Below are 24,019 nucleotides of genomic sequence, written 5' to 3'. Positions count from 1 at the left end.
ATGTGTCCCATCATCCAGAAGTCAGGGAGACACCCAGGCCTTGAATGTACCTACCTGTGAGGCAGAGGGTGTGGACAGGGGAGACCTGCCTAAATATGCTAGTAACTCAGAAGAACACCATGGGACATTCAGGAGAGGAAGGATCCACTGGGTAGGGGGAAAAGGAGGTTCTGCAGTTTGGGGGGACAGACCCCAGCAGCAGGGAGCCAGAAATGGGGCAGGTACACATGGACTTGCCCCCCTGAGCTATTGCTGGATGTATCATCTGGAGCTCCCTACTCTGTCCAGTGACAGCTGAAGTCCAGGTCCTGGGGGCACAGTATGTCTGTAGCCACATAATCTGTGCAGCAGTGGCCTCATGCCCAGAGGTGAGCAGTGAGTTCAGGTCTAAGGAAGGAAGGAGAGCTGAGGACACTCCCAGCACTGAGCTAAAGCATCTGCTCCTGCAGAGCTGGGGAGTCCAGGAAGACCCACACTCGACAGCCTGGGAAAGGGTCTCTGAGCTGGAGAGGTGAGTGCCACCTGCCCACCTGGCTTACCTTGTTGTTCTGCATGTCCTTGTTGGCACCATTCTTTAATAGCACGACCGCGGCATCCACATTATTCACAGCGGCTGCCCAGTGCAGGGCAGACTTGCCTGGGTGGGGAAGCCAAGTGTGGGTGGGAGGTCCAAGCAGATAGTGGCACCCTGGCCCCAAAAGCCCCCTTTGAGCTGGGCCACTTACCCAGGTCATCCACAGCATTGACATCGGCATGTGAGTTGATGAGGTCTTCCAGCATGCCCTCCACCGCCAGGCGGGCCGCCAGGATCAGTGGTGTCGTGCCATCATGCATGCGGGCATCCAGGTCGGTGGCTCGGTTCCGGATAAGGATCTAAGTGACAGGAAAGCATTCAGGTTTGGTCCCAGCCTGGCCTAGAACCAATACTGTGGACCCAGTTTCCTATAGATGGGGCCTCTTGGAGTCTGAATAGTCTTTGTAAGGCTAGATCTGGGGGAGGAGGAGGGCAGAATGGTAGAGGTTCACCACTTACTGCTGGGGGGCACTGGAAAGCAGGCTGAACTGCCTGGGGACCAGCCCTTTGTGACCACATGTGGCCTCCTCTAAACCAGGACTTGGATGCCACCTCCTGCGAGGACTTGGGGGAAGGGGATCAAGTCCCTGCCAGGCTACGGCGACAGAGCAGGCATCTGAACTATATGCAGAAAGCCAGGCCACACAGGCACACAGCCAGGCACAGTGCAGGCAGCTCTGGGGATGCTGCTGTGCTGGGGCCAGAGGGGAGGCCAGTGGGTGAAAAGGGCCAGGTGGTAAGCAGTGTGTAGGATGGGCCTAGCTCTCAAAGGCCCATGGGAACTGGGCTCTCAGTACCTGTGAGAGAGAGCCTATCAGCAAAGGCACATGACGAGCACAGCCCACACCCCATTATCTAGGTTGTTCTCTCTCTACTAGCCTCAGTTTATTCCCATAGTACAAAGTGTTTCACTGGATTAAAAGCTTTGTGATAACCTCCTGATCTGACCCACTGAATCTGTCCATTCCGTATGAGCAGGGCCACCAGAGCCTGGGAACTGGGTGGCAGTATACAAAAGCAGTTTCTGCTGCTGGGATGTACCCCAGAAACTCAGGCCTCCCAACTCCTAATCTGTCCTCCTCAGGTGGGAAAGCTAGCTCAGCTTATCAGAGGGCAGAACTTGGGATATCTGAGGTCCCAGAGATCCCAGGTTCAATCCCTGCACCATTTGATGCCAGAACTGAGTGATGCAATGGTCTATATGTCTCTTTTTCATAATAAAGCAATCTTACAAAATAAATAAATAAATCCAGCCTCCTCCTAGGCTTCTAACAAGGCCAAAGTCCCAGATGTGCAGGCAGTAGTAGCAGCAGCAGCAGCAGCAGCAGCAGCCTCTAAACCTTTCTTTCTTACAACCACAGGCTACGCCTCTGGCCAAGGCTGGGTGGGAAGGGTGAGGCAGCAACCCAACAGAGCCTATTTAAGTGGGTAAAAAGAGGTTCTGCACTATCCCTGCTCTCCTAATCCTCCCCAGTTTCCTGCCTAGCCCCAAACCTCCTTCAGGATTGTGACTTGAGGGCCACAGTGGCTGATTTGTTGGCACAGGCCAGGAGGGCAGGCAGGGGAGGGGAAGCATGGCAGGAGACAGGCAGTAGCTGCCTACCTGGAAGACGCCCTGTGCATCAGCTGACACAGCAGCATGCAACGGAGTACGGCCCATGTTGTCCTGGATGTTGGCGTCAGCGCTGGCCTCCAGGAGGCGCTTGGCCGCATCTGAGCGTGAGTAGCGGGCAGCAAGGTGCAGGGCTGTCTCGCCAGTGCGGTCAGTCTGGTTGTGCAGACTGGCACCCTGGTAGATGAAGTCGGAGATGACTGCTGGTGCATCCTCCTCCTCCTCACTGTTGCCTGTCTCCAGGCCCCCTCCACTGCAGGAGGCGATCATGAGGGGTGTGAAGCCATCTGCAGTGAGGATGGAGATGGGGGAGGGGGTGGCTCAGGAAGGCTAGTCCCCTGCAGCAGTGCCAGGGAGGGATGGTAACCCCAAGGGTAGGGGGTGGGGAAAAGGGCGAGATGGCCATGGGGATGTGAAGTCCTTTACACGCAGCCATGTCACCTGAGCTACTGAGAGTGACCTGATCTTCCTGAGAGCCAGCTGGCCAGTGGGAAACAGAGACCCCCATGGCTTTGCTTCCTCATCTAGCTGTCATCATCGCTGATAACTACAGCCCCCCACCAAGCCCCCTAAAAAAAGACAAGGCAGGAAACATGCAGCTAGCAAATCAATGCTCTACAGGGTTCAAAAGGTCTTCAGAACTAGTAGGCAGAGGAACCTCAGAGAGTCCCCCTGAGGACACAGAATGAACAAGGGGACATCCCCACTGCACTAGAATGGGAAATACCCACAAAGATTGTAAGCACCTTGCCCCACCCCTTCCAATTCTAGAACTCTGACCCAGGGGCTCAGGGGAGGGGAGCAGGCTGCTGATGACAGTGTCCCTGAGAGCTGGTGCCTACCTGGCCCTCGGACGTTGACATCCATGCAGTCGGTGTCAGCCTCACCCTGGGGTGGCGTGGGGGCCATGGCCGACACACGTAGGTCAGCTGCATCCAGGTGCTGCTGGGTCCACTGCCGGTGGTCAGTCTGATCATCCAACTCGGGGAGAACCACAGGCTCCTCGAACTGAATGGGTGGGGAATAGGGGGGCAGGGAGCACATCAGGCCAGCCCAGGAGGGGTGGGGAGACCCAGAAAGCCCAGGAGTCTACTAGACTCACCCGGAACTTCTTGGTCTCCAAGTCCTCATCTCCCCACTCATTCTGGTTGTCGTCCATGAGGGCTCCATCAGAGGCATTCTTTAGGGGTCTGAGGGTACAAGGTAGAGCCACGAGATTGAGTGAGGCCCCCAGAGAAGCCCAAGGGCACAGCTTGAATGGCCATCGGATCACATCCCCACCCCACATCAGTCCAGCGTTTGAGGTGGATCTCCCAGGTTGGGAAAGGCAGGTGCCCGCCTCCCCCACTCCCCTCCCCTCCACTCACTTGAGGCCCACGGAGTCTTCACCCAGGGGCTCACGCCTCTTCTTCTTGCTGGCCTCTGACACTTTGAAGCCCTCAGGAAACCAGAGCTGGCCATGCTGCCGCCGGCGCTTGCGGGACAGCAACACCCCGCAGCCCACGAAGCAGAGCAGCACGAAGGCGGCCACGGCCACGTACATGAAGTGCAGCTGTGGGGGCGGGGGCGGCTCCACGGTCTCACCTGGGGGCACGGGGCGGCCAGGGGCCCGGCATTAGGGGGTGGCTACACAGCAGGCTGGCGGCCGGGGGGCAGCACACTGGCTCGGTGGCCGGGCGTCCCTTCACCCGCTCTCCTCCATCCCACCCCCCAAAATAAGGTCACTTTCTATGCGATTAATCAGAATTGCAAACTATCACTAAATTCTCTCTCTCCTGCACCAGTGCTGACTCTATCTGGAGACGGCATTCACTTTTTTCTCCTTTAAGGGAGAAGGATTAGCCAACTTCAAATCACTGCACTCGCATTGAGCTGTTAAGACAAAGGATTTAGGGGGATTTTCAAGATACAAACTTCAACACTTCACATGACACCGATCAATTCTCTCTCTTAAAAAAAAAAATAGAACACTATAATGATTTTGAAATAATACCCAACAAAGAAAAATCAGGAGGAAGGGTAGGGGCGGCAGAAAAAGTCTCCCCATTTCTGGTGGATGGTCCCTGAAGCCGTCCTCACAGACAGCTGTCACTATGGGGAGGGAGGATGTGCTGGGTAGAAAATTCCAGAAAAGCACTTCTGACTCTTCCAGATAGCTCGACACTCACCTGTGGGTGGCAGGCGGCACGAGAGCCCTTGGGGGGGGGGGGAGATAAGAGCTGCCACCCTCTAGGAGTCTTCCAAAACAAGCTGCCTAGTGTGTCCCAGGGGTGGGGAGCACTCACTCTGCACTGCCTCGATCTTGTAGGGGATGTTGAGGCTGCCCAGTGAGGCCAGGGCACCCAGGAAGGCGGCCACATCAGTGGCGCTCTGGAAGCACTGTGAGGAGGACTGCACGCACTGCCGGTTGTCAATTTCCAGGTAGACGATGGACCTGGGGATATGACCGATCACGGGTTTGGTCAGAGGCTGCTCCAAGTCTGCTTGCCCAACTGCCTCCAGCTCTGGACCCCTGGCATCATTCCCATGGGAACACAGTGACATGCTCTCAGACTTTGGGGTGGGGGGCAGCTTGGGGCAACTGGGTATGACCAGCAAGAACCAAGGGGAAGCAGGGGGCCCTTGCCTGGCACCAGCACCAAGGAAACACAATGGAGTGCTCACTGCAGACACCACTCAACAGGCTCCCCTCTCTGCCCCCACCATCCTTTGTAGTTCCCTTGGGAGCTGTCAGCTCCACTTTCTTTTCTTTTCTTTTCTTTTCTCTTCTCTTCTCTTCTCTTCTCTTCTCTTCTCTTCTCTTCTCTTCTCTTCTCTTCTTTTCTTTTCTTTTCCCTCCAGGGTTATCACTGGGGACTGGTGCTGGCACTAAGAATCCACTGCTCCCTAAGGTATTTTATCCTTTTTTCTATTTTATTCAATAGAACAGAGAGAAATTGAGAGTGGAGGGAGAGACAGATAGGGAGAGAGATAGACACCTGCATACCTTCTTCAACACTTGTGAAGCATATCTGCTGCAAGTGGGGGGCTGGGGGGGTGGCTTGAACCCGGGTTCTTGTGCACAGAGCTCTATGCACTTAGTTCACTACCCTTTCCCCAAAACTCCCACTTCTCATCCCAAAAGGACAAACCCAAGAGCCTTCCTTCTCCTCTCCTGGGAGCTGACCCCAAGCCCCGAGCAGGTCAAGAGCCCAGGGAAATCCCAGGTCCTCCTGCACAGCAGGTGCTTTTTCTTTCCAGTAGAGAGAACGCCCTCATATCCAGGCTGGAGGTCTGGCCCAGGGAGGCACCTAGGAACAGGCGCCAGTGCTCACTCACCCTCGGATGTCCATGGGGTCCAGTTCCCGGCGGTGGCGCGAGCCGTCAGTGGCTGGGAGCAGTACGGCCTTGACCTGGCCCAGGAGGGCGGCGGGCGTGGGCCAGCCATCAGCAGAGCGCTTGATGGGGTGTTTGCGCAGCTCCTCCTCGTGGCCATAGTAGGGGAAGATCATATGCTGGCCATTGGCGTCGCGCTTGAAGACCACGTTGGTGTGTAGCAGGCGGCTGAGCTCACGCAGGAAGTGGAAGGAGTTGTTGCGCAGCTGCTCAGGCGGCATCAGCACCACCACCACTAGCGTGCCAGACGCCAGACGCTCAGGCACATGTTCCGCACAGTCTAGTCCATCCCACTCACACTCGGCACTATTGCAGCCCTGGTCGCAGTGGCCATCGCTGAAGTGGTCCTTGCAGTACTGGTCATACAGGGGGCTGCGGGGGTGGGGGACGCTTGAGTCACACCAGGAGCTTGCCACCCACCCTCGGCTCTGGACCTTGAAGCCCGGGCCTGCTAATGAGCTGCAGAGGGAGCCCCCCAGCCTTACTTGCACTGGCCCTCCACGTGCTGGCAGTCGAAGCCGTCGAACAGGCAGCCAGCTGTGTTGCACTGGCTGTCGCAGCGGCCGTCGCTGAAGTACTTCCAGCACTGCAGGGACTGCGTGCAGTTCTGCCAGGGGTCATTGAAGTTGAGGGAGCAGTCACCACCGTCCCAGCCGCAGGCGTGGTTGTTGCACTGCACATCGCAGGCCTTATTGCCCGCCTCCTGCTGGCACTCGGGCTGCTCGCAGGCCTCAGCGATCTGTGGCGGGGGGATGTCTCGGCCGGCACCGCCCCCAAAGCCATAATCCAGGATGTGGCACAGAAGCCCATTGAACTTGGGGGGACACAGGCAGCGGTAGAAGGGGCTCTCAGTTGTGGGCTCACAGGTACCATGGTTGTAGCAGGGGTTGCTACCAAGGCAGGGGCTGCTGGTGGGGAACTGACACTCAGGGCCAGTGAAGGGGCCCAGGCACAAGCAAGTGGGGCTGCGAGGTCCTGAGATGCAGGTGCCGCCGTTGAGGCAGCGCAGGCTGCCGCAGGTGCGTGCGTCATTCTCACAGGTGGCGCCCTCGAATCCCTGTGGGAGGGGTGGCATGGGGGCTCAGGCAGAGCCGGGACCCGGGGCACAGAGGTGCCACAGCATCCCCAGTCGGGAGAGCAACCTCAGGCTTGCCCTGGTGGAACGGCCTTTGATTTACTGGTTAGTTACTGCAGAGCTGGGGTCTCGTGTATATATGCCCGCTGTCCACCCCTACCACACACACCACACTTTGGACACCTACCGCCGGACACTTGCAGATGAATCCTCGAGCTGTATTGGAAGCCACGGCGCAGGTGCCACCATTCTTGCAGGGTCTGCCCTTGCAGCCATTGATGATGGACTCACAGCGCCGTCCTGGGGTGACAGCGGCTATGAGGGATCCCTGCGCTATGGGCAAAGCACCAGGCCCCCCAAACCCACGCCTCCTCCCCCTGCCCGCAGCATCCCGTCCCTTGGACTCACCCGTGTGGCCAGCGCGACACTCGCAATGGAAGTCATTGATGCGCTGCACGCAGTTCTGGGTTCCTCGGGCATCGCAGGGATTAGACAGGCACTCGTTGACGTCACCCTCGCAGCGCTCACCCACGAAGCCCGGTGGGCAGGTGCAGCTGTAGCCACCCACCTGATCCACACAGGTGCCGTTGTTGAAGCACTTGGGGCCCCGAGAGATGGGGTCGATAGGGGGGTTACAGTCATCCACGTTGATCTCACAGTGCACACCTGCAGGCCGGTCAGTCAGGGGTTGTGCTCACAAGTCCCTTGTCTCCAGGGCATGCCTGCTCCTCCCAGGGCACTTGCTGGACCAGGGGCCAGGACTGGGCCCACCTGGACACTAGAGAAGCCAGGATGTGGGGCGTGGTGGCAGTGCACACATGCTGCTGAGAGCAGAGGCTCCTCCTCAGGGCCTGCACCTGCCAGGGCCCTCCACTGGGCAAAGAGGGTGGGCCTGGCTAGGCCTATCACCCTCACCTCCAGCCCTGGGGGTGGCCTTACCCTGTGTGCCACGGGGGCAGGAGCACTTGTAGGTATTAGTGAGGTCGATGCAGGTGCCGCCGTTCTGGCAAGGGTGGGATAGGCACTCATTGATCTCTTCGGAGCAGTTCACCCCGTGGTAGCCGGCAACACACTGTCGGGGAAGAGCTGATCAGTGGGCAGTCAGAGCCCCACACCCCACTGTACAGGATGAATGATGGACACATGAGTTGTCCTCCTGAAGAGCAAAGTCCTGAGTTCCTAACTCCTGGCTGGTTAGGAGGAAAACACTTGCCTGCTAGCCTTGGGGAGAGTTCAGAAAGCTAAATAGGGGGGTATCGCTCAGTGGTAGAGCATTTGACGGCAGAAAGCTAAATCACTGTCCACACTATGTGTGTGTGTGTGTGTGTGTGTGTATAGGGGGAGGGCAGGCTTCATCCTGAGAAACTCAAAGGGAATCTCCAGGTAATTGGCAACTGAGATCAGACAATATTGGGAGAACTTAAGTTCTGTCCTACATCTCAGTGCATTCTCCCTTTCCAGGATCCTCAAAGGACATCTCTTACAGAGAGTCTTCCCTGACTGCCCTGCCCTCCTTTAATGGAACTAAATGCTATCTGCCATCTGTTGGGTATAGTCTTCCCTGAAGCTAACAGACATTCCCTGCCCCCAAGAGACAGGCCCCCACCTCGCAGGAATAGCCACCAGGGTAGTCAGTGCAGGTAGCTCCGTTCTGGCAGGGGCTGGGGGAGCACTCATCCACCTGGTCCTCGCAGTAGCTGCCTGTGTAGCCAGCCTGACAGCGGCAGTGGTGTGTGTTGCCAGCATTCATGCAGAGCCCACCATTCCGGCACAGCTGGGTGACATTGATGGCTGTGGGGCGCAGTATAAAAGGGGTGAACCCAGCCCATCTGGTCCCAGGCAGCACAGTGTGGGTGGCAGCGGCTGGTCATGGGACATGGGGCTGGTAGGAACTCGGGGTTACCTCGCTGCTGCGCAGCCTCCTCACAGGACACGCTGGGCACATCACAGTAGAGGCCAGTCCAGCCTCCGGGGCACTCACAGCGGTACAGCGTTTTGGTCTGCCAGCACTTGCCGCCATTCTTGCAGGGTGAGGAGTCACACCAGCGCACAAGATTCTGGGAATGACAAGCCACTCACTCTCCTGCCATAGCCAGCTCACCCACAGGGTGGATGCGTGCTCCCCAGAACCTCCAGCACAGGGGAGCTGAGACCCCAACTGACTTCTGGGAATAGGTCAGGGGACTGGGCAGGGCTCTCTGGCATATAGCAGTGCCAGGCCACTGGCTGCCACAGAAGTGAACATCTTGGGTGAGTCTTTCTTTTTTTAAATTTTTTTTTAAATATTTATTTTCCCTTTTGTTGTCCTTGTTGTTTTTATTGTTGTAGTTATTATTGTTGTTGTTATTGATGTCGTCATTGTTAGATAGGACAGAGAGAAATGGCGAGAGGAGGGGAAGACAGAGAGGGGAAGAGAAAGACACCTGCAGACCTGTTTCACCGCCTGAGAAGCAACTCCCCTTCAGGCGGGGAGCCGGTGGCTCGAACCAGGGTCCTTACACCAGTTCTTGCGCTTCGCGCCACGTGCACTTAACCCACTGCGCTACCGCCCGACTCCCTGGTTGAGTCATTCTAACCACTGCCATTAAGTGGGAATCATCAGTGGAGAGAAAGCCTGACTACTCCTGTGTAAATTCTTCACAAACACTACCTGCCCTTGTCTGGCTGTATAACTTTACTTGGGAGCAGGGATGCCCCATTCACTCTGACGACTCAAATGGCAGCTCCTAAATCAGAACAGGGCACTAGGCTGGCCATACAGAATCACAGGTGCCATGTGATGAAGTTAGCCCAATCCTCCTCCCCCCACCGCTGTCCCATAACATGAAGCAGCCCAGCAGGGTAGCAGGCACCAGCTGACTCAGGCCAATGTTCCCCCTGGCATCTGCAGTCTGCTCTCTCACCTGGCAATTGAGGCCAGTGTAGCCCTGCGGACAGGTGCACTTGTAGGTGCCATAGCTATCCTGGCAGGTTCCACCATGCAGACAGGGCCTGGAGTCACACTCATTGATGTCATGCTGGCAGTAGCTGCCCGTGAAGCCAGGTGGGCACAGGCATGTGAAAGAGTTGATGCCATCCACACAGGTGCCACCATTGAAGCAGGAGCTAGAGGTGGATAGGCAGCAGAGAGGGAGGTTGAGTCGGGGCACAGGGCACTGCCCAAGCAGGACCCCACACTCACATTACCCCTTTCACTGACTGGCCAGATGGGTCTGATGGCCAGAGCAGGTTGGAAGTAGCCTAGCTAACCACAGGAACCTCAGACCCTCACACTATGTCACAACCCCTTCCTTTGCCATATATACACATATACATATAATTTACTTTTTATTTATTTTCACAGGAGAATCCAGAGCACTGCTCAGTTCTGGCAAGTGGTAGTGGTGATACCAGGGATTGAACTTGAGGCCTTAGGCATGCAAGTCTAGTATGTAACCACTGCAATGTCTCTCCAACTCTCATCTCTCCTCTTTGTAAGCCACACTGAGACAATCTTTATAGCACACCTAGAACACAGTAGTTAAGCCAAAAATATAAAGGAGACACCAGAAACCTGCACAGAACATGGGGAAAGATTTATGTCAGGAACCAGGGGGCAAGAATGATATCTAATAATGAGCTTCCTGGCAGCCAAATAAAAAAAAAAAAAAAAAAGGAGGGTGGGAGGATAGGTGGTTATAAATTTCTTATTGTCTGACAGAAAGAAAGGCAGCATATTTTCAGGAGCAACTGCCTGCACTTCTGGTTCTAACTCACATTGGTCAGTGGACAATGAATGGCCTTTTGAGGAGGAGCGCCACAGATACTGGACAGCGGGTGACTGAACTCAGCCAACGCCTAGTGATACCTGGGTGAACACCTGCCTGAAGTGGCAGGAGCCAGACACTGTCCATCTACCTCCCCCATCCCTGGCCGGGCCGCACCTGCACACCTGCCCGTGCTGCAGCCCTGCTCACCTTTCCGTGCAGTCGGGCGTGTTGTTCTCACAGTGTATGCCGCTAAAGCCCAGGGGGCAGGTGCAGGTATAGCTGTCCACACAGTCAGTGCAGTTGGCACCATTGCGGCAGGGGTTACTGGCACATTCGTTGATGTCCTCCTCACAGAAGGCACCCTGGAAGCCAGGCAGGCAGTCGCAGAAGGCCGTGTTTATGCCATCAGTGCAGGAGCCGCCATTGTGGCAGGGGTCTGGGGTGGGGGGGCGAGCAGTCAGGGGGAGATGGAAGCTGGCCAGTGCCCAGTAGTAGGCAGAGCCATGCCTGCACATCTCTTGTTGGGGATCTGTGCCCCTCAGGCTACAGAGTAGGAGAGAGCATGCAGTCCTGGCAAGGATTCACAAGAGCTACAGTGGATTGGACTGGGCTCTGAGATATGGGAGATGCCAGGACATCTGGCCCTAAAGCTCCTGGAACCATCTTGCATGTTCACACAAGACCCACAGTCCACAGTGGTGCTCCATAAGCAATGCCAACCCTAATGCTCCCTCCAGCATGGAGCCTGGCCTCCCTCCTGGGCTGAGCCCAATGGACAAAGCCAACAACCTTGCTGCTTCCATATCTATGCTCCCACATAATCCTGATGAGCTGCTGCAAGCCTCAGCACCCAAAGGTGGGTAAGCCTGGGTCCACTCACTGGGCCTACAGTCGTCGATGTCCGTCTCACAGTTGCGCCCTGTGTAGCCGGCCAGGCAGTGGCAGCGGTAGCCGCCATTGGTATTCTGGCAGGAGGCGGCATGGCGGCAGGGGCTCTTGACACACTCATTGATGTCCACGTCACAGGTTTGCCCTGTGGGGTGGGGTAGCAGTTAGCTCTACCCTCTAGGCCTCTCCTCACTTCAGCCCCACACTGGAGTCTCCACAGCCCCAAGGAGGTTCGCTGAGGACTCCTGGGGACAGGAGTGCAGTTCCACTTGCCCAGGTCCAATTTGGGGGCAAACAGGTGACAGGAACTCTGGTCAGGCAGAGGTTCTGCTCATTTCCAATGTGTGGGGGAAAGGTGCTTACCACCCCCCCCCCACCCTGAGCCCCTGCTCTCCTGCCCATCCTGGCACTGACCCAGTGAGGGTTTCAGGGAGCAGTGGTCTTACCTTGCCAGCCTGCAGGGCACACACAGGAAAAGCTCTCATAGTCCTCGGACTCCTGGCACTGGCCACCATTTCTGCAGGGGTCGGGGGCACATGGGGCCAACAGCACCTCACATGTGGCTCCTGCCAGGGGAGTTGGGGGGGGATTTGTGGTGAGACCAGGGAGCCTGGCCCAGGGATTTGACACACCCTACACACAGCCAAGGTACTTTGTCCATCGTCTGCGGGGTATTCTGCTGTCAGAGCTATTTTAACCCTGTGTGTGTGTTTGTGGGCGGGGTGGGGGGGTGGGGGCGTGGGAGAAAGCATGCAGCAAAACACTGGTAGACCATGTGGGGAGTCAGAATCTAAACTGTGTGTGTGGTGGAGGGTGTATGGCTAAGACAAACCAGATGAATGCCTGGACCTAAAAACTACCCTGGCTCCTCTGGGGCTTCAGGAGGCAGCTGAAGCCTTACCCCCAGGGACCTCTGAGTCACAAGGCCACCATCCACAGTGCTAGGAAGGCAAGCCCAACATCCTTTCCAGGACCTGCCAGCCCCGAGGACGCCCTGCTTATCGGGGAGTATAGACTGGGTGTCAGCACTCTGGGGCAGAGGCTATGTGTAATTGGGGTGTCTCTCCCCACAAGCCCCACGACAGTCTTCCTGTTTACAGCCTGGGGGTTGATTCCTGAGGAAGCAAGGAAGCGTTATCTTCCCTGTTGCCCATTATCTCCCTGGCCTGCTGGTGCAATTTTCCAGGGCCTTTCTTTCTAGAGGTTTCCACGGTGACCTGGGCCGGCAGGAAATTCGCCAGAGTTTCCGACAATTGTGCAAAGGGAAGCAGGAAGCAGGCAGACGGGAAGCGGGTCAGCACAGGCCGGCTCCTCCCCACCAGGCTCTCCGGCCTCAGATATGAACATGTCAGGGGGGACCTGGGTGCGCCTGGGCGCAGAGGCGAGGTGTGGGGGCAGGGCTCATGGCTAATGCAGGAGAGAAAAATCCATGGCCCTCACTCAGGTCAAGAAAATACTGCTGGGAAGCCACAGCCACGAGTCAGGACACCACCCCTCCCATCTGGGTCTCCTCAGGGTAGCGCCCCCTGCCTGTGTTCCCAAGGAAGGCGGGCAACCTTTAGTTGTTATGGGCTTTCTTTTTTCTTTAACACTTTACAAATGCCTTCTCCAGGGGGAACACTTCCCATGATCCCCTTGGCCAGGCTGACGGCAGAAGCCGGGCTGCCCGGGACCCGTCTCCCACTTCTGTTCAGCAGAACAGAGGGCGCCTTGTTCCCTCACACAAAGAGGACTGCGTCAAAGGAATCCCTCAGGCCGGGCCCTTGGATGGGGAGGGTGATCTGGGGCCCTGGGAGGCCAGCAGCCCAAGCCAGCTCCGGCTCTGCCAGAGGGTGCTAGTTCCTCACCCCTGAAGGCCAGCTACAATACTAAGCTTTTCTTCCCTGAATTCTTGCTTGCAGGTGCCTGCAGGGCAAGACCTGAGCAGGCCTCAGACCTCAAACGCAGTGAGGTACCGAGGTACCATCTGGAAACCCAGGGGATACGGCACCACAAGGCTGCCCACCCTCTGAACCCCAGCAGGAACCCTCCCTCCCAGCAGGCCCTGCCCACCTGTGTAGGGCAGAGGGCAGTTGCACTTGTACCCCGCCACGTCATCGATGCAGGTGCCCTGGTTCAGACATGGGTTGGAGGCACATTCATTGATGTTGGTCTGGCAGTTGGGGCCTGCAGACAGACAGCAGGCAAGGTGTCCACCAGAAACCAGGCTCAGGGAGGGTCTCCCACTGTACTGCCTGCGCAGGCCCCGCTTTGGCTCCCAATACACAGGAAGAAACATGTGCTGAGCCAGGCAGTCAGCATGGCCCCAGGGGTCTGCACTTGCTGTGGGAGGGAGAGGCAGAGGGGCGTGGGCCTGGGCTTTCCCACACAAGGGTTACTTCACCCCACTCACCGCTGAAGCCCTCCCGGCATGTGCACACATAGCCGCTGGTCATGTCCCGGCAGGTCCCACCGTTGGCACAGGGGTTGGACTCACACTCATTGTTGTTAACATCACAGTTGGCTCCACTCCAGCCTGGGTCGCAGTCACACTTGTATCTACAGAGGGGACCACACTGAAGTTCAGGCATGGACCTGTGTGGTGGGCACTCAGGCCTCCACCACCTTCCTGTAGCTGATGGCAGGGGAATGCTGGCCCCACTATGACCTGTTCAGTCCTTTATGGTGGGGTCCCCACTCTGGGTCCTGGCTGTTCATACTGGGGCAGTGGACTGAAATGCTAGTGGTGGCATCCCAGCATCACAAGACCCTCCACTACTAACTTGCTGTGTGTTCTAGACCAGAGCAAAACCCTCTCTGCAAAGCCAGACCATGGGTCCACTGACCCTACCTATGGCCCCATCTAGACAGACCATCATGGGGCACACACCAGAGACCCCAGGAGTCCTGTGTCCTCTCTACCTGAACCCTTTGGGGCTCTCTGACTCTAGTCACACCCCTCTCACAATTCCATTCTCATACCACTACCCCATGCCCTGCTTTGTCTCCCAGTACCCAGGAAGAAATGTGTGCTGAGCCAGAGGGGGTCAGCATGCCCCCAAGGGTCTGTACTTGCTGTGGGAGGGAGAGGTAGAGGGGCCTGGGCCTGGACCTCCCTGAAAGGGCTCTGTACCACAGCTGGCCCCACTTCAGATGACAATGAAGACCTAGATGGTCCTCTGGACTTCTGGCCAATGATCCACTGAGGCCCCTAAGACCCCTTGCTAGATCAGCTCACAGAATCCAAGACTGCATTTACCCACTAGGCTCATAGTTTGTTAAAAAAAAAAAAAAGAATGTAGCTCAGGGCTGAGGAGTGGTGCACCAAGTGGAGTGCATATATTGTCATGTGTGAGAACGTAAGTTTAAGCACCCAGTCCCCACATGTTCACGAGTGGTGGAACAATGCTACAGATGTCTCTTTTCCTCTCTCCTTCTGTAACTCGAGTACAACCAGGAGGCAGAGGTGTACAGTGCAAGGTGTGGGGGTGCAGGACTCCCGTGCTCTGCAGTGCTGCCCTCCTGGTCTCTTAATTCACCAAGCCACTAGGATTGCTTCTGCCTCCAGCATCCTCCCCTCCTTAGGAGCTGGGGGTGGCCTGCGTGTTCCATCTCTGCATCCTATGGCTGTTCCCTTGCACCCTGCTTCATCAGTTGAAGCGCTGAGACGACCTCTTTATACAACCCAGTGTGGAAGAAAGGGGCCTGTCAAGGGTGATGAGAGGTCCCCTTTTAGTCTATGGCTCCGGGGTTGCTCCAAGAGTGTGACAAAAGCCACCCTGTCCTTGTTTTATCATGTCCCAGACACATGAGATGGTGCCATTTTCTTGAGACAACACTGAGGCTCACAAGTTCCTGTGGACCCAGGCAGTGAGCACATCTGTCCTGGGGAGGATCTATCTATGGGGTCCGGGTGGAACCTCTGCTTGTGCCAGGCTCATGCAAGGGCCTCAACGCCTGGTGGGGCCAGCTCCCTTGCACCAACACTTGCCCTCCTCCTGGCTCTCCCAAGTGTGGATACACCCAGATGGCACCCCATACCCATTGAGGCTGTCCTTGCAGACACCGTGGATGCAGGGGTTGCTGCTGCACTCGTTGACCTCAGACAGGCACGTGGGGTCGTGGTAGCCCTCAGGGCAGCGGCAGGTGAAGCTGTTGATACCATCTTCGCAGGTGCCTCCGTTGTGGCAGGGGTTGCCTGCACACTCGTCAATGTTTATGTTACACATACTCCCTGCGGGGGTTGGGGGTGGAGGTGTGCTCAGACATGGTGCCCAGAGCCTGGCTTTTGGAGGACTAAGAGGGATCTCCATAGGCAGGTTCCCACCCCTCTGAACCTCAGTTTCCCTTCTGGGAAGCCAGAAATGATAACTGAGTCCTCTCCTGGGTCCATTCTAACTGGCAGCATGCTATGTGGGCAGAGTGATCTCACAGTCCCAGCTTCCAGATGAGTCCAGGAGGCCAGAGAATTTTCCCCTGCTGGGCTGGCTCTGACCAGGGACAAAGGGCCAGGGAGGCCCATCCTGGTGCTGACCTGAGACCAAGTCCTTTCATGATCTCTGCCAGCAGGTGGTCAAGGCTGGCTATCTAGTGGCTGGGTCCTGGGCAGCAATCTGTGACAGCCCATCCCCAGGGATCCCCACACCCCAGGGACTGAGGCTGAGCTCAAAGACCTGCGCCTGGTCTGAGAGGACCATGACCACTCTCCTGGATGAGTCACTCACCTGTATAGCCTGGCTCACACGCACACTCATAGCCATCAATCTTGTCTACACAGGTGCCAGCATCACAGGGGTTGCTGGCACAGTCATCCAGGTTGATCTCACAGTTGGGGCCTGGAGTGAGCAAAATGGGGGGTCAGCTCCTGTGTCCCACACCCAGCCCACTGCCCTCCTGCCCCCGCACCCCCCGGCACCTGTGGTCCCCTTCAGGCAGAAGCACAGGTAAGCATTGTCGCGATCCTGGCAGGTGCCCCCGTGGCGGCAGGGTTGGCTATGGCACTCGTTGATGTTGGTCTCGCAGTGATGGCCAGTGTAGCCAGGCCGGCACAGGCAGGTGAAGGTGGCCACCCCATCCTTGCAGGACCCATAGTGGCAGGGGTCGGGGTCACACTCGTTGATGTCCACTTCACAGTGGGGCCCTGTATAGCCTGCAGGTGGGAGAAGGGCTCAGGAGGCCATGCCACTAGCCAAGCTGGGGTGACCATGCCCATTGGGAGGGGCCAGGGGTCTTGCATTGAGGGATGCCCCCATATCCAAGGTCAGAGCAGGCTGCCCCCCGCTCCAGGTCTGGAGACCCTGTCCCCTGTCCCCCAGCCCGCATATGCTTCCCTCCTTCCCCAGGCTGCCCACCTTCTGTGCACACACAGCTGTAGGTGTTGGGCCCGTCGAGGCACTTGGCACCATTCTTGCAAGGCGTGCTGGCACACTCATCCACATCATACTGGCATAGGTGCCCAGTGAAGCCTGAAACCGGGGAGCACCTGGGTCAGATGTGGGCAGTCCAGTCCCACAGGCTCCCCTAATTAGGCCAGGGTGGGGGCACCCCAAATGGGCTCTCTCCCAGTGCACTTTAGACCAGGACTCAGGACCCCACCCTCATGTCTCCAGCCTTTGGGGTCAGCGCTCTCCCAGGCAGGCTGCAGGCCACCCTTTCTCTGGACCTACTCTGGTTGCTATGGTTACAGCCCTGTCGGCTGTGAATGGGGTCCCCTGCTTGGTGTCTGGGATGGCTCCATCTCTGGAGGACAGAAGATGTGACCCAGAATGCCTCCCCAGGATCAGTGCTGAGCCCCAGAGCCCCCTGGCAATGAGCCTGCCAGCCACCCTGGGAACTCAGGCAGCCTTTCTCCCCACACAGGCCCTTGGAAGGTGGGGGGTAGGGGGGTGGGATACAGGAACACTGCTGCTCCAAAGGCATGCTTCCCTCCAGGGCAACCCCAGTAGCAAAGCAGGTCTCCCCTACGCCAGTATGTTCAAAGTAGGGCCCATGACCCAGCCCAGCCTTGCCTATTGGAGGACACATGAGAACATCCCACCCAATCCAAGGAGAGGCTCTTGCTCTCCAGTCCAGCAGCACCCAGAGAGGAACATAGGGCTCCTGCCCATCCCTCCCAGTGGGAACTGTGGGTAGTCAGGGGTCACCTGTGGGGCACTCGCAGTGGAACTCATTAATCTTGTCCACACAGCGGCCATTCTGCAGGCAGGGGCTGCTGGCACACTCGTCCGTGTTCACCTCACAGTGCACACCCTCATAACCTGGGGAGAAGGGTGGGTAGTACTGTGAGGGGTGCAGGCCCTGAGCAGCCTCTGTGGCCCCTACACCGTCAACCCTGAGCACAGAAGGCCAGGGTCCTGCCCACTGCCCAACCCGACTCTGCTGGGCCCGGTGGCTGTACCAGGCATGCAGATACACTGGAACTCCCCAATCTGGTCCAGGCAGGTGGCGTCATTCTGACATGGGTTGGAGACACACTCGTTGACGTCAATCTCGCAGCGGGGACCCGTGTAGCCCTGTAGACACTGGCACTCGAAGGAGCCCAGGGTGTTGATGCATTTGCCTGCGTGCTCACAGGGGTTGGCACCTGTGGGGGTAGGGGTGCAGCAAAGATGAGGGGCAACCCTCAGCACCCCTATTTTGGAACACCTTGGGGAACACCTGCCTCCTCCATCAGGCTGGGAGCCCCCCCAAGGGCAGGGTCTGTTTCAGTCAATTCCCCAGGTCCGCGCACCTGACAGCAGCCCCAGACCACTCCCCACCCCCAGGCCACGACCCCTGCGCACCCAGCGAGCACTCGTCTACATCCTGGCTGCAGGCAGGTCCCGTGTAGCCTGAGGGGCAGGTGCAGATGGCCTTGCCATTGACGGGGTTGGTATCACAGTTGGAGCCCTCGTTGCAGGGGTTACTGATGCAGGCATCATTGAGGTGGCACAGCAGGCCTAGACAAGGGTGGGCGGTGATCAGCAGGACCCATGGCAGGGGTCCAACCGTGCCTGGCCTGCAGAGTGGGGAGCCTATCTCTGCAGTACTCTCTCACAACCCTATTTAGCACCCCCTAGGCAAGGCTATTTGGGGCTTATCACCAGCCCCTCCCTGCTGCGTTCTACAGAGACCCCTTTCAGTTGTTCTTAGGGCGCCCAGAGGCCACAACCTGTGCCTATATCAGGTTCTAGGGCTTAACCACAACAGTCACTGTTGATCCGCCTGGCTGGGGGCTCACCGGTGCGGCCGTGTGGACACTCGCAATAGAAGGAGGCCACACGGTCATGGCAGGTGGCGCCATGGAAGCAGGCAGCGCTGGCGCAGTCATCGATATTCTCGCTGCAGTCCTCGCCCGTCCAGCCATTGACGCACACACAGTTGTAACCACCATGGGTGTTGTGGCAGGTGCCACCATTCTGACAGGAGTTGGGCATCAGCTGGCACTCATCCACATCCTCAGTGCAGTACTGACCTGTTGAAGTGTCGGGACACTGAGTTGGGCCTCCACCACCAGGAAGCCTTTGGGGAGCTGATCAGCCTGAATCACTCCAAGCACCAGACAAGGCTTGGGTATGGATGCTTTAACCATGGACAGAGATTCCCTGGGGGAAGGGGGGACGTTTACCCATCACCCCCAAGATGGGGGTTACAACTCTGTTGTGGCTAGCAAGCTGCAAAAGACCTTCTATCCTGACTAGCCTCTTTAAAAATTTTTACTTATTTATCTTTATGAGTGAGAGAAAGGCATATCGAGCAACACTCAGCTGTGCCATAGAGTGGGGCCGGGAACTGAACCCAGGGCCTCAGGATCCTGTGAGGCAGGCCCCCTCACCTGTCCATTCTGGTGGGCAGCGGCAATTGTAGGTATTGACACCATCCACGCAGGCGCCCCCATTCTTACAATTGTTCCCAGGACAATCGTCAATGTTCTCCTCGCAGTTCTGGCCAGTGAAGCCTAGAAGGACATAGTAACAGGTTAGCCCCTCCTGTAGGCCAGGCTGCCTTTGCCTGGATACCAGCTCTGCATGAAGAGCCGCCCCCCACCTTGGAGTATACAATGCCAGGTCCCCACATTCCAGACCCCACCAGTGGCACAGTCCTCTCTAAGGAGTCAGATGGGGACTCAGAAGATTCTGTTGTAAAATCCTTCCCATGCAACAGAGTTCCCAGTGGTTCCTGTAACTGGGAGTGGCTGGCAGGCCAGTCTCCATGCAGGAAGCTCTCTCACCACACCACCCCTCTGTGGGGTGCCTCAGACTGCTCACTTTTCAGGAGCTGCACACATGTGGAGAGGGTGGGGCAGCAGGATGGGAGGGGGAGCTGCAGGGAGGTGCAGAGACCTGACACCCGCCTTCCAGGAACACAGCTGCCCTTCCTCAGCCTCTCTGGCTCCAAGTAGCACCCCACAGCCACTGAGTTAGCTATTAATCTGCCCAACTGCTGCTGGCTCAATAATCAACCCAGAAGGGGGTGCCTGGCAGCGGCCAAACCTGCAGCCAGTTACTGATTAATGCCCCTCCCGGCGCCTTGATTCCCTGTTGCTCTCAGAGACCCAAGATGACTGGGCCTCATCCGCTACCCTGGAGCAAAAAAAAAAAAAAAAGGGGGGGGTGGGGTAAAGAAAAGCCAAAATGCTAGTAGTATAGTGATCTGGGAGTACACCCCACCTTGGGGCCCACCTCTGCTGTGGGCTGGAATGCTGTTCCTTCCCCTGTCTCTCAGGCTCCTGTTCTGCCCTGGGGTGGAGCTCTAGGCAGCCCTTGCCCTCACTGAGAGTGCTCCTCCCCTCCCTGCCCTCATGGGTCAGCACCAGCTCCCCTGGTGGGGCCCCTTCTTAACTCATGTGGCCAAATGTGAGGTCCCAAGCCTGAAGTCACACAACTGTTGTTTGCATTGGAACCCAGAGCTGGGGTGGATCTGGCAAGAGGGTTTGGTCCCAGTCCCCCAGAGCCAAGAGGTGCTGGTGGGGAGGAGGTGGCAGGGAGCACCCAGTGACATGCAGGAAATGCACGCACCCAGTGTCTGCACGAAAGGGTGATTGCTGTGGTGACAGGGCCCTGGGTTGGGGACAGTGACCGCCAGTACTTCCTCTTCCCAGGGGTGGACTGGGCCAGGGTGGTGTGGGGGCTAGGGCCACTCTGGGGTCACTCAGAGGTTAGCTGTGCCCTGTGATGCCACCCACCACCAAACTGTACCTCCATCACCCTCTCCGGCCCAATTCAGCCAAACCAATTCAGGGCACAGCTGGCACAGAGCTTGTCAGACCCTTTCCTCAGACCATTTATTTTTAGAGCAAGACTTACTCAAAGAAAAACCATGACCAAGGACAGTGAGGTCCCTGGGGTGTGTGTGGAGGTTGTGCCTGTCCTCTCTCCTCCCCCCAAGAAGAAGGGCAGAGGAGAGCCCAGCCCTCACTGGGAAGGAGGGGAAGCCCCAGACACTGGGGACAGTGTTCCCCAAAGCTGTGGGGATTTTACAACTTGCACATGGGTGCTGGGGAACTGTAGGAGTGGAGGCTCTAGAGGGGCTGGAACTAGCTCTGCTATGCAGAAAACTGAGGGCAGGAGACGGGGCCAGGGTGAGGAGACAGGGAAGTCCTGAGGCAGAGGGAGAATCAGCCAAATTCACTAGGGAGCCCAAGCCTGATGCTTCAGGGGCTCTTGCACACTGTGGTCAGGGAGCTAGCTTTCCAGCTCACCTCAGACCCCATGGGGCAGAATGGGCAGTGGGGGACTGTGAAGGGGCACTCATCTTCGACAGGTACCCTCCATTTTAGAGCTGCCCACATACCCCAGCCAGGGCTACCTTTGAGCACCTGAGTTCAGGGGACACATACCCTTTAACCTGCCTGCTCCAACACCCCCCACAATAGATGCTCCATTTCTGTACCCCAACCCTCCTTCAGGGCGCCACCCCAAGCATGTGTTCTCCAAACTGGAGGCGGTACCTGGCAGGCAGGTGCACTCGTGGGTGGTGTCCCCTGTGGGCCGGCAGGTGCCTCCATTCTGGCAGGGTGAGGGGCTGCAGGGCACATAGGGCAGTTCACAGTGGGGGCCGGTGTGGGTGGGCCGGCAGGCACAGCGGAAGGAGCCCACCTCGTTGTAGCAGGTGCCACCATTGCGGCAGGGCCCGGGGGTCTGGCCACACTCATTGATGTCTTGCCGGCAGGTGGGGCCGTGGAAGCCAGTTGGACAGCTGCAGATGAACGAGGATTCGAAGGGCAGGCACTGGCCCCCATTGGCGCAGGGGTTAGAGGCACACGCATCTGCCTGCTGGCATGTCTTCCCTGTGGGATGAGGGCAGAGGCAATAGTCACATGGGACTCCCTCAGATCCAGAGGGTGCTACCTTCAGGCACCATGAGAGGTTGGCCCTGGCTCTATGCTCCAGAGCCCTGTCATCTTTCTTTCTTTTTTAATTTTTGAATTGCCACCAGGGTTATTGCTGGGACTCAGTGCCTGCATGATGAATTCATGCTCCAAGCAACCTTTTTTTTTTTTTTAAATCAGAGAATTTGAGAGGGGAGGAGGAGGAGATAAAAACATACCCGCATACTTGCTTCACTGACTGTGAAGTTTCCCCCCCCCCCGCAAGTGGGGGGCAGGGGCTCAAACCACATGGTAAGGGCCCTTGCACATGGTAAAGTGTGTGCTTAACCAGGTGTACCACCACCCCCTCCCTGCCATCCTCGACACTGTAGCTCCTCCTCCTGTTTCCAGAGCACCTGCAGCCAGGTTCCTAACGGAGGCCTATGCTCTTCCAGGGGAGGAGAGAAAGACCAACTCTGGACATGGTTTGTCCTTTGATCAGAGGCACCAAGTGAAGGTAAAGGGGCCCTGGAACTTGGGAGGGGAGCTCTGACCTATTTCTGTATCACAGAAGCCCTTTTCCAAACCCCTTCCCAGTCTGGGAGTCACTAAGCACACTGGTGATGTGGGCAGTTCACCTCTTCACAAGCACCTGGGATGCTTGATCTCTTCACCCCCACCCCCTCTGAGCCCAGTGTACCCTCACCTGACCAGCCTGGTGGGCACCGGCACTTGTAGTCAGTGAGTGTGAGCAGGTCACAGGTGCCGCCATTGCGACAAGGATTGGTCAGGCAGGCATTGTCTTGGGGCATCAGGCAGAGGGGCCCAGAGAAGCCCACACGGCAGCTGCAAGTGTAGTCCACCAGGCCTCCATGGTCCATGGCGTGGCAGGTGCCTGCATTTTTGCAGGGTGCACTAAGGCATGGGTTGGGTGCCTGGCATCGATGGCCTGCAAAGGCACTGCTGCAGCTGTGAAGACACGGAACAGGGTCAGTTCCACCGGAGCCTATCTGAGCCTGCCATGGCAGCAGGGCCCCCTCAGGGCTCACCCCAGCCTGGCCAGTTGGCGGGTGGGGGAAGATCAGGTTAGGGCAGAGGCCTTGAAACAGCACTGGAACACAGGTAGCACTAAGCCGTACACTGGAAAATGGATGTTTTTATTTTTTATCTTTTAAAATTACTTTACTGCTAATGAGGGAGAGAGAGAAAATCAGAGGAGGGGCCATATGGTGACACATCCAATAGAGCATGCTTGCTATAATGCACGAGGACCCGGGTTCAAGCCCCCAGTTCCTACTTGCAGGGGGGAAGCTTCACAAGTGGTAAAGCAGTGGTACAGGTGCCTCTCTCCCTCTCTCTAAAACTTTCTCTGTCTCTATACAAAAATAAAATATTAAAACACACACACACACACACACACACACACACACACACAGAGAGAACACAAATCAGAGCATCATGCTGGTACGTGTGATGCCTAGGACTGAAATCAGGACCTCATGCTTGAGATTCCAACACTCTTTACTGCACCACCTCCTGGACTGCTGAGAATGGTTGATTTTATACTGACAAGTTCCACTTCAATTAATAAAAGAAATGACTCTTGTAATTGGGGAGCCAGATAGTCCCAGGGCTCACCCCACCTCTGGTCAGCCAGCACAGGTCCAGGGACAAGGGAGGACGAGGTCAAGACAGACCTGCAGAACATGGGTAGGATTTATAACCCATAGGGGAACATGCATCTGCCCTGGATGTTCCTGGGCGGTGGAGAGGAGATAGAGTTCTGTAAAATCTTTGCTTTGGGGCCTAACAGTTTTTTTTTTTTCTTCTGCGGCTTTTCAGTCATGAATATGCAGTATGTGGTTCATGGTTCATAAAAGAGTTCATGGTTTTTTTGTTTTTTTTTCCCCCCACTTCTTTCAAAATACAACAGCAACTATGCAATGCAAAGGAGGGATTTGCTTCTCATTTTCTTTTCAGCCTAAAATTCTTTCAGTTGGGGCCTATCAGGAGGAGGGAGTTGGGGCGCCCCCCCTGCCAGGCAAGACAAATTCCCTTTTTTGGGAAGTCTATGGGATAGCCTGCCAGGAGGCATTAAGGAGCTGCAACCAGCTACTTCCCGCCCTGAGGCTTGGCCCAGGTGGCTGGGATGGAAGATCTGTCTCCTCTCACAGCTGCTGCACAGGCTCAGATAAGCCTCCAGGAGCTGGAGGGGCAACCAGCCGCCCTAACCCCCACCACCCAAGCCTGGTTCCCTGCTCCCTGCAGGGAGACCCTCCAACTCATCTTAGACACCTGTTGGCCCCCTTTCCAGTGGCAGGGCCATAAATTGTCCTTGTGCCCATGGGAAAAGCTCAGGAAAGGCTGTGGGACCAGCCAGGCATTGCCCTTCCCAGCAGCTAAGCCTCTGAGGCAGAACAGGAGCTGTACCAGGGTGGCCTTCCCGGCAGTGACCTGGGAGGGCAGACCAATGAAGCAC

At 57.0% G+C, this 24,019-nt stretch overlaps 1 protein-coding gene across 1 annotated transcript in view; it reads right to left on the bottom strand.

Annotated features, from left to right (window-relative positions):
* NOTCH1 (notch receptor 1) overlaps positions 1-24,019 on the bottom strand; it is a 46,288-nt gene that overhangs the window by 4,337 nt on the left and 17,932 nt on the right. Inside the window, exons 3-33 of the mRNA XM_007521453.3 lie at positions 22,247-22,509; positions 21,181-21,519; positions 19,066-19,188; positions 18,472-18,705; positions 18,035-18,190; positions 17,650-17,835; positions 17,396-17,509; positions 16,604-16,717; positions 16,168-16,401; positions 15,977-16,087; positions 15,294-15,486; positions 13,666-13,811; positions 13,326-13,439; positions 11,720-11,839; positions 11,266-11,418; positions 10,593-10,821; positions 9,540-9,741; positions 8,540-8,693; positions 8,243-8,427; positions 7,576-7,708; positions 7,045-7,302; positions 6,824-6,936; positions 6,047-6,618; positions 5,505-5,933; positions 4,472-4,620; positions 3,554-3,770; positions 3,289-3,376; positions 3,029-3,194; positions 2,178-2,473; positions 726-873; positions 540-637 (exon numbers count right to left, since the gene is read on the bottom strand). Of these exons, the coding sequence (XP_007521515.1) occupies positions 540-637; positions 726-873; positions 2,178-2,473; positions 3,029-3,194; positions 3,289-3,376; positions 3,554-3,770; positions 4,472-4,620; positions 5,505-5,933; positions 6,047-6,618; positions 6,824-6,936; positions 7,045-7,302; positions 7,576-7,708; positions 8,243-8,427; positions 8,540-8,693; positions 9,540-9,741; positions 10,593-10,821; positions 11,266-11,418; positions 11,720-11,839; positions 13,326-13,439; positions 13,666-13,811; positions 15,294-15,486; positions 15,977-16,087; positions 16,168-16,401; positions 16,604-16,717; positions 17,396-17,509; positions 17,650-17,835; positions 18,035-18,190; positions 18,472-18,705; positions 19,066-19,188; positions 21,181-21,519; positions 22,247-22,509 (6,037 nt within the window). The remainder of the gene's footprint in view (positions 1-539; positions 638-725; positions 874-2,177; positions 2,474-3,028; positions 3,195-3,288; positions 3,377-3,553; positions 3,771-4,471; positions 4,621-5,504; positions 5,934-6,046; positions 6,619-6,823; positions 6,937-7,044; positions 7,303-7,575; positions 7,709-8,242; positions 8,428-8,539; positions 8,694-9,539; positions 9,742-10,592; positions 10,822-11,265; positions 11,419-11,719; positions 11,840-13,325; positions 13,440-13,665; positions 13,812-15,293; positions 15,487-15,976; positions 16,088-16,167; positions 16,402-16,603; positions 16,718-17,395; positions 17,510-17,649; positions 17,836-18,034; positions 18,191-18,471; positions 18,706-19,065; positions 19,189-21,180; positions 21,520-22,246; positions 22,510-24,019) is intronic.

Source organism: Erinaceus europaeus, chromosome 10 (assembly GCF_950295315.1).
Source record: "Erinaceus europaeus chromosome 10, mEriEur2.1, whole genome shotgun sequence".
Taxonomy (NCBI): Eukaryota; Metazoa; Chordata; class Mammalia; order Eulipotyphla; family Erinaceidae; genus Erinaceus; species Erinaceus europaeus.
Note: the sequence above shows the minus strand (reverse complement) of the source record. Positions and strands in the feature narration are given on the sequence as shown.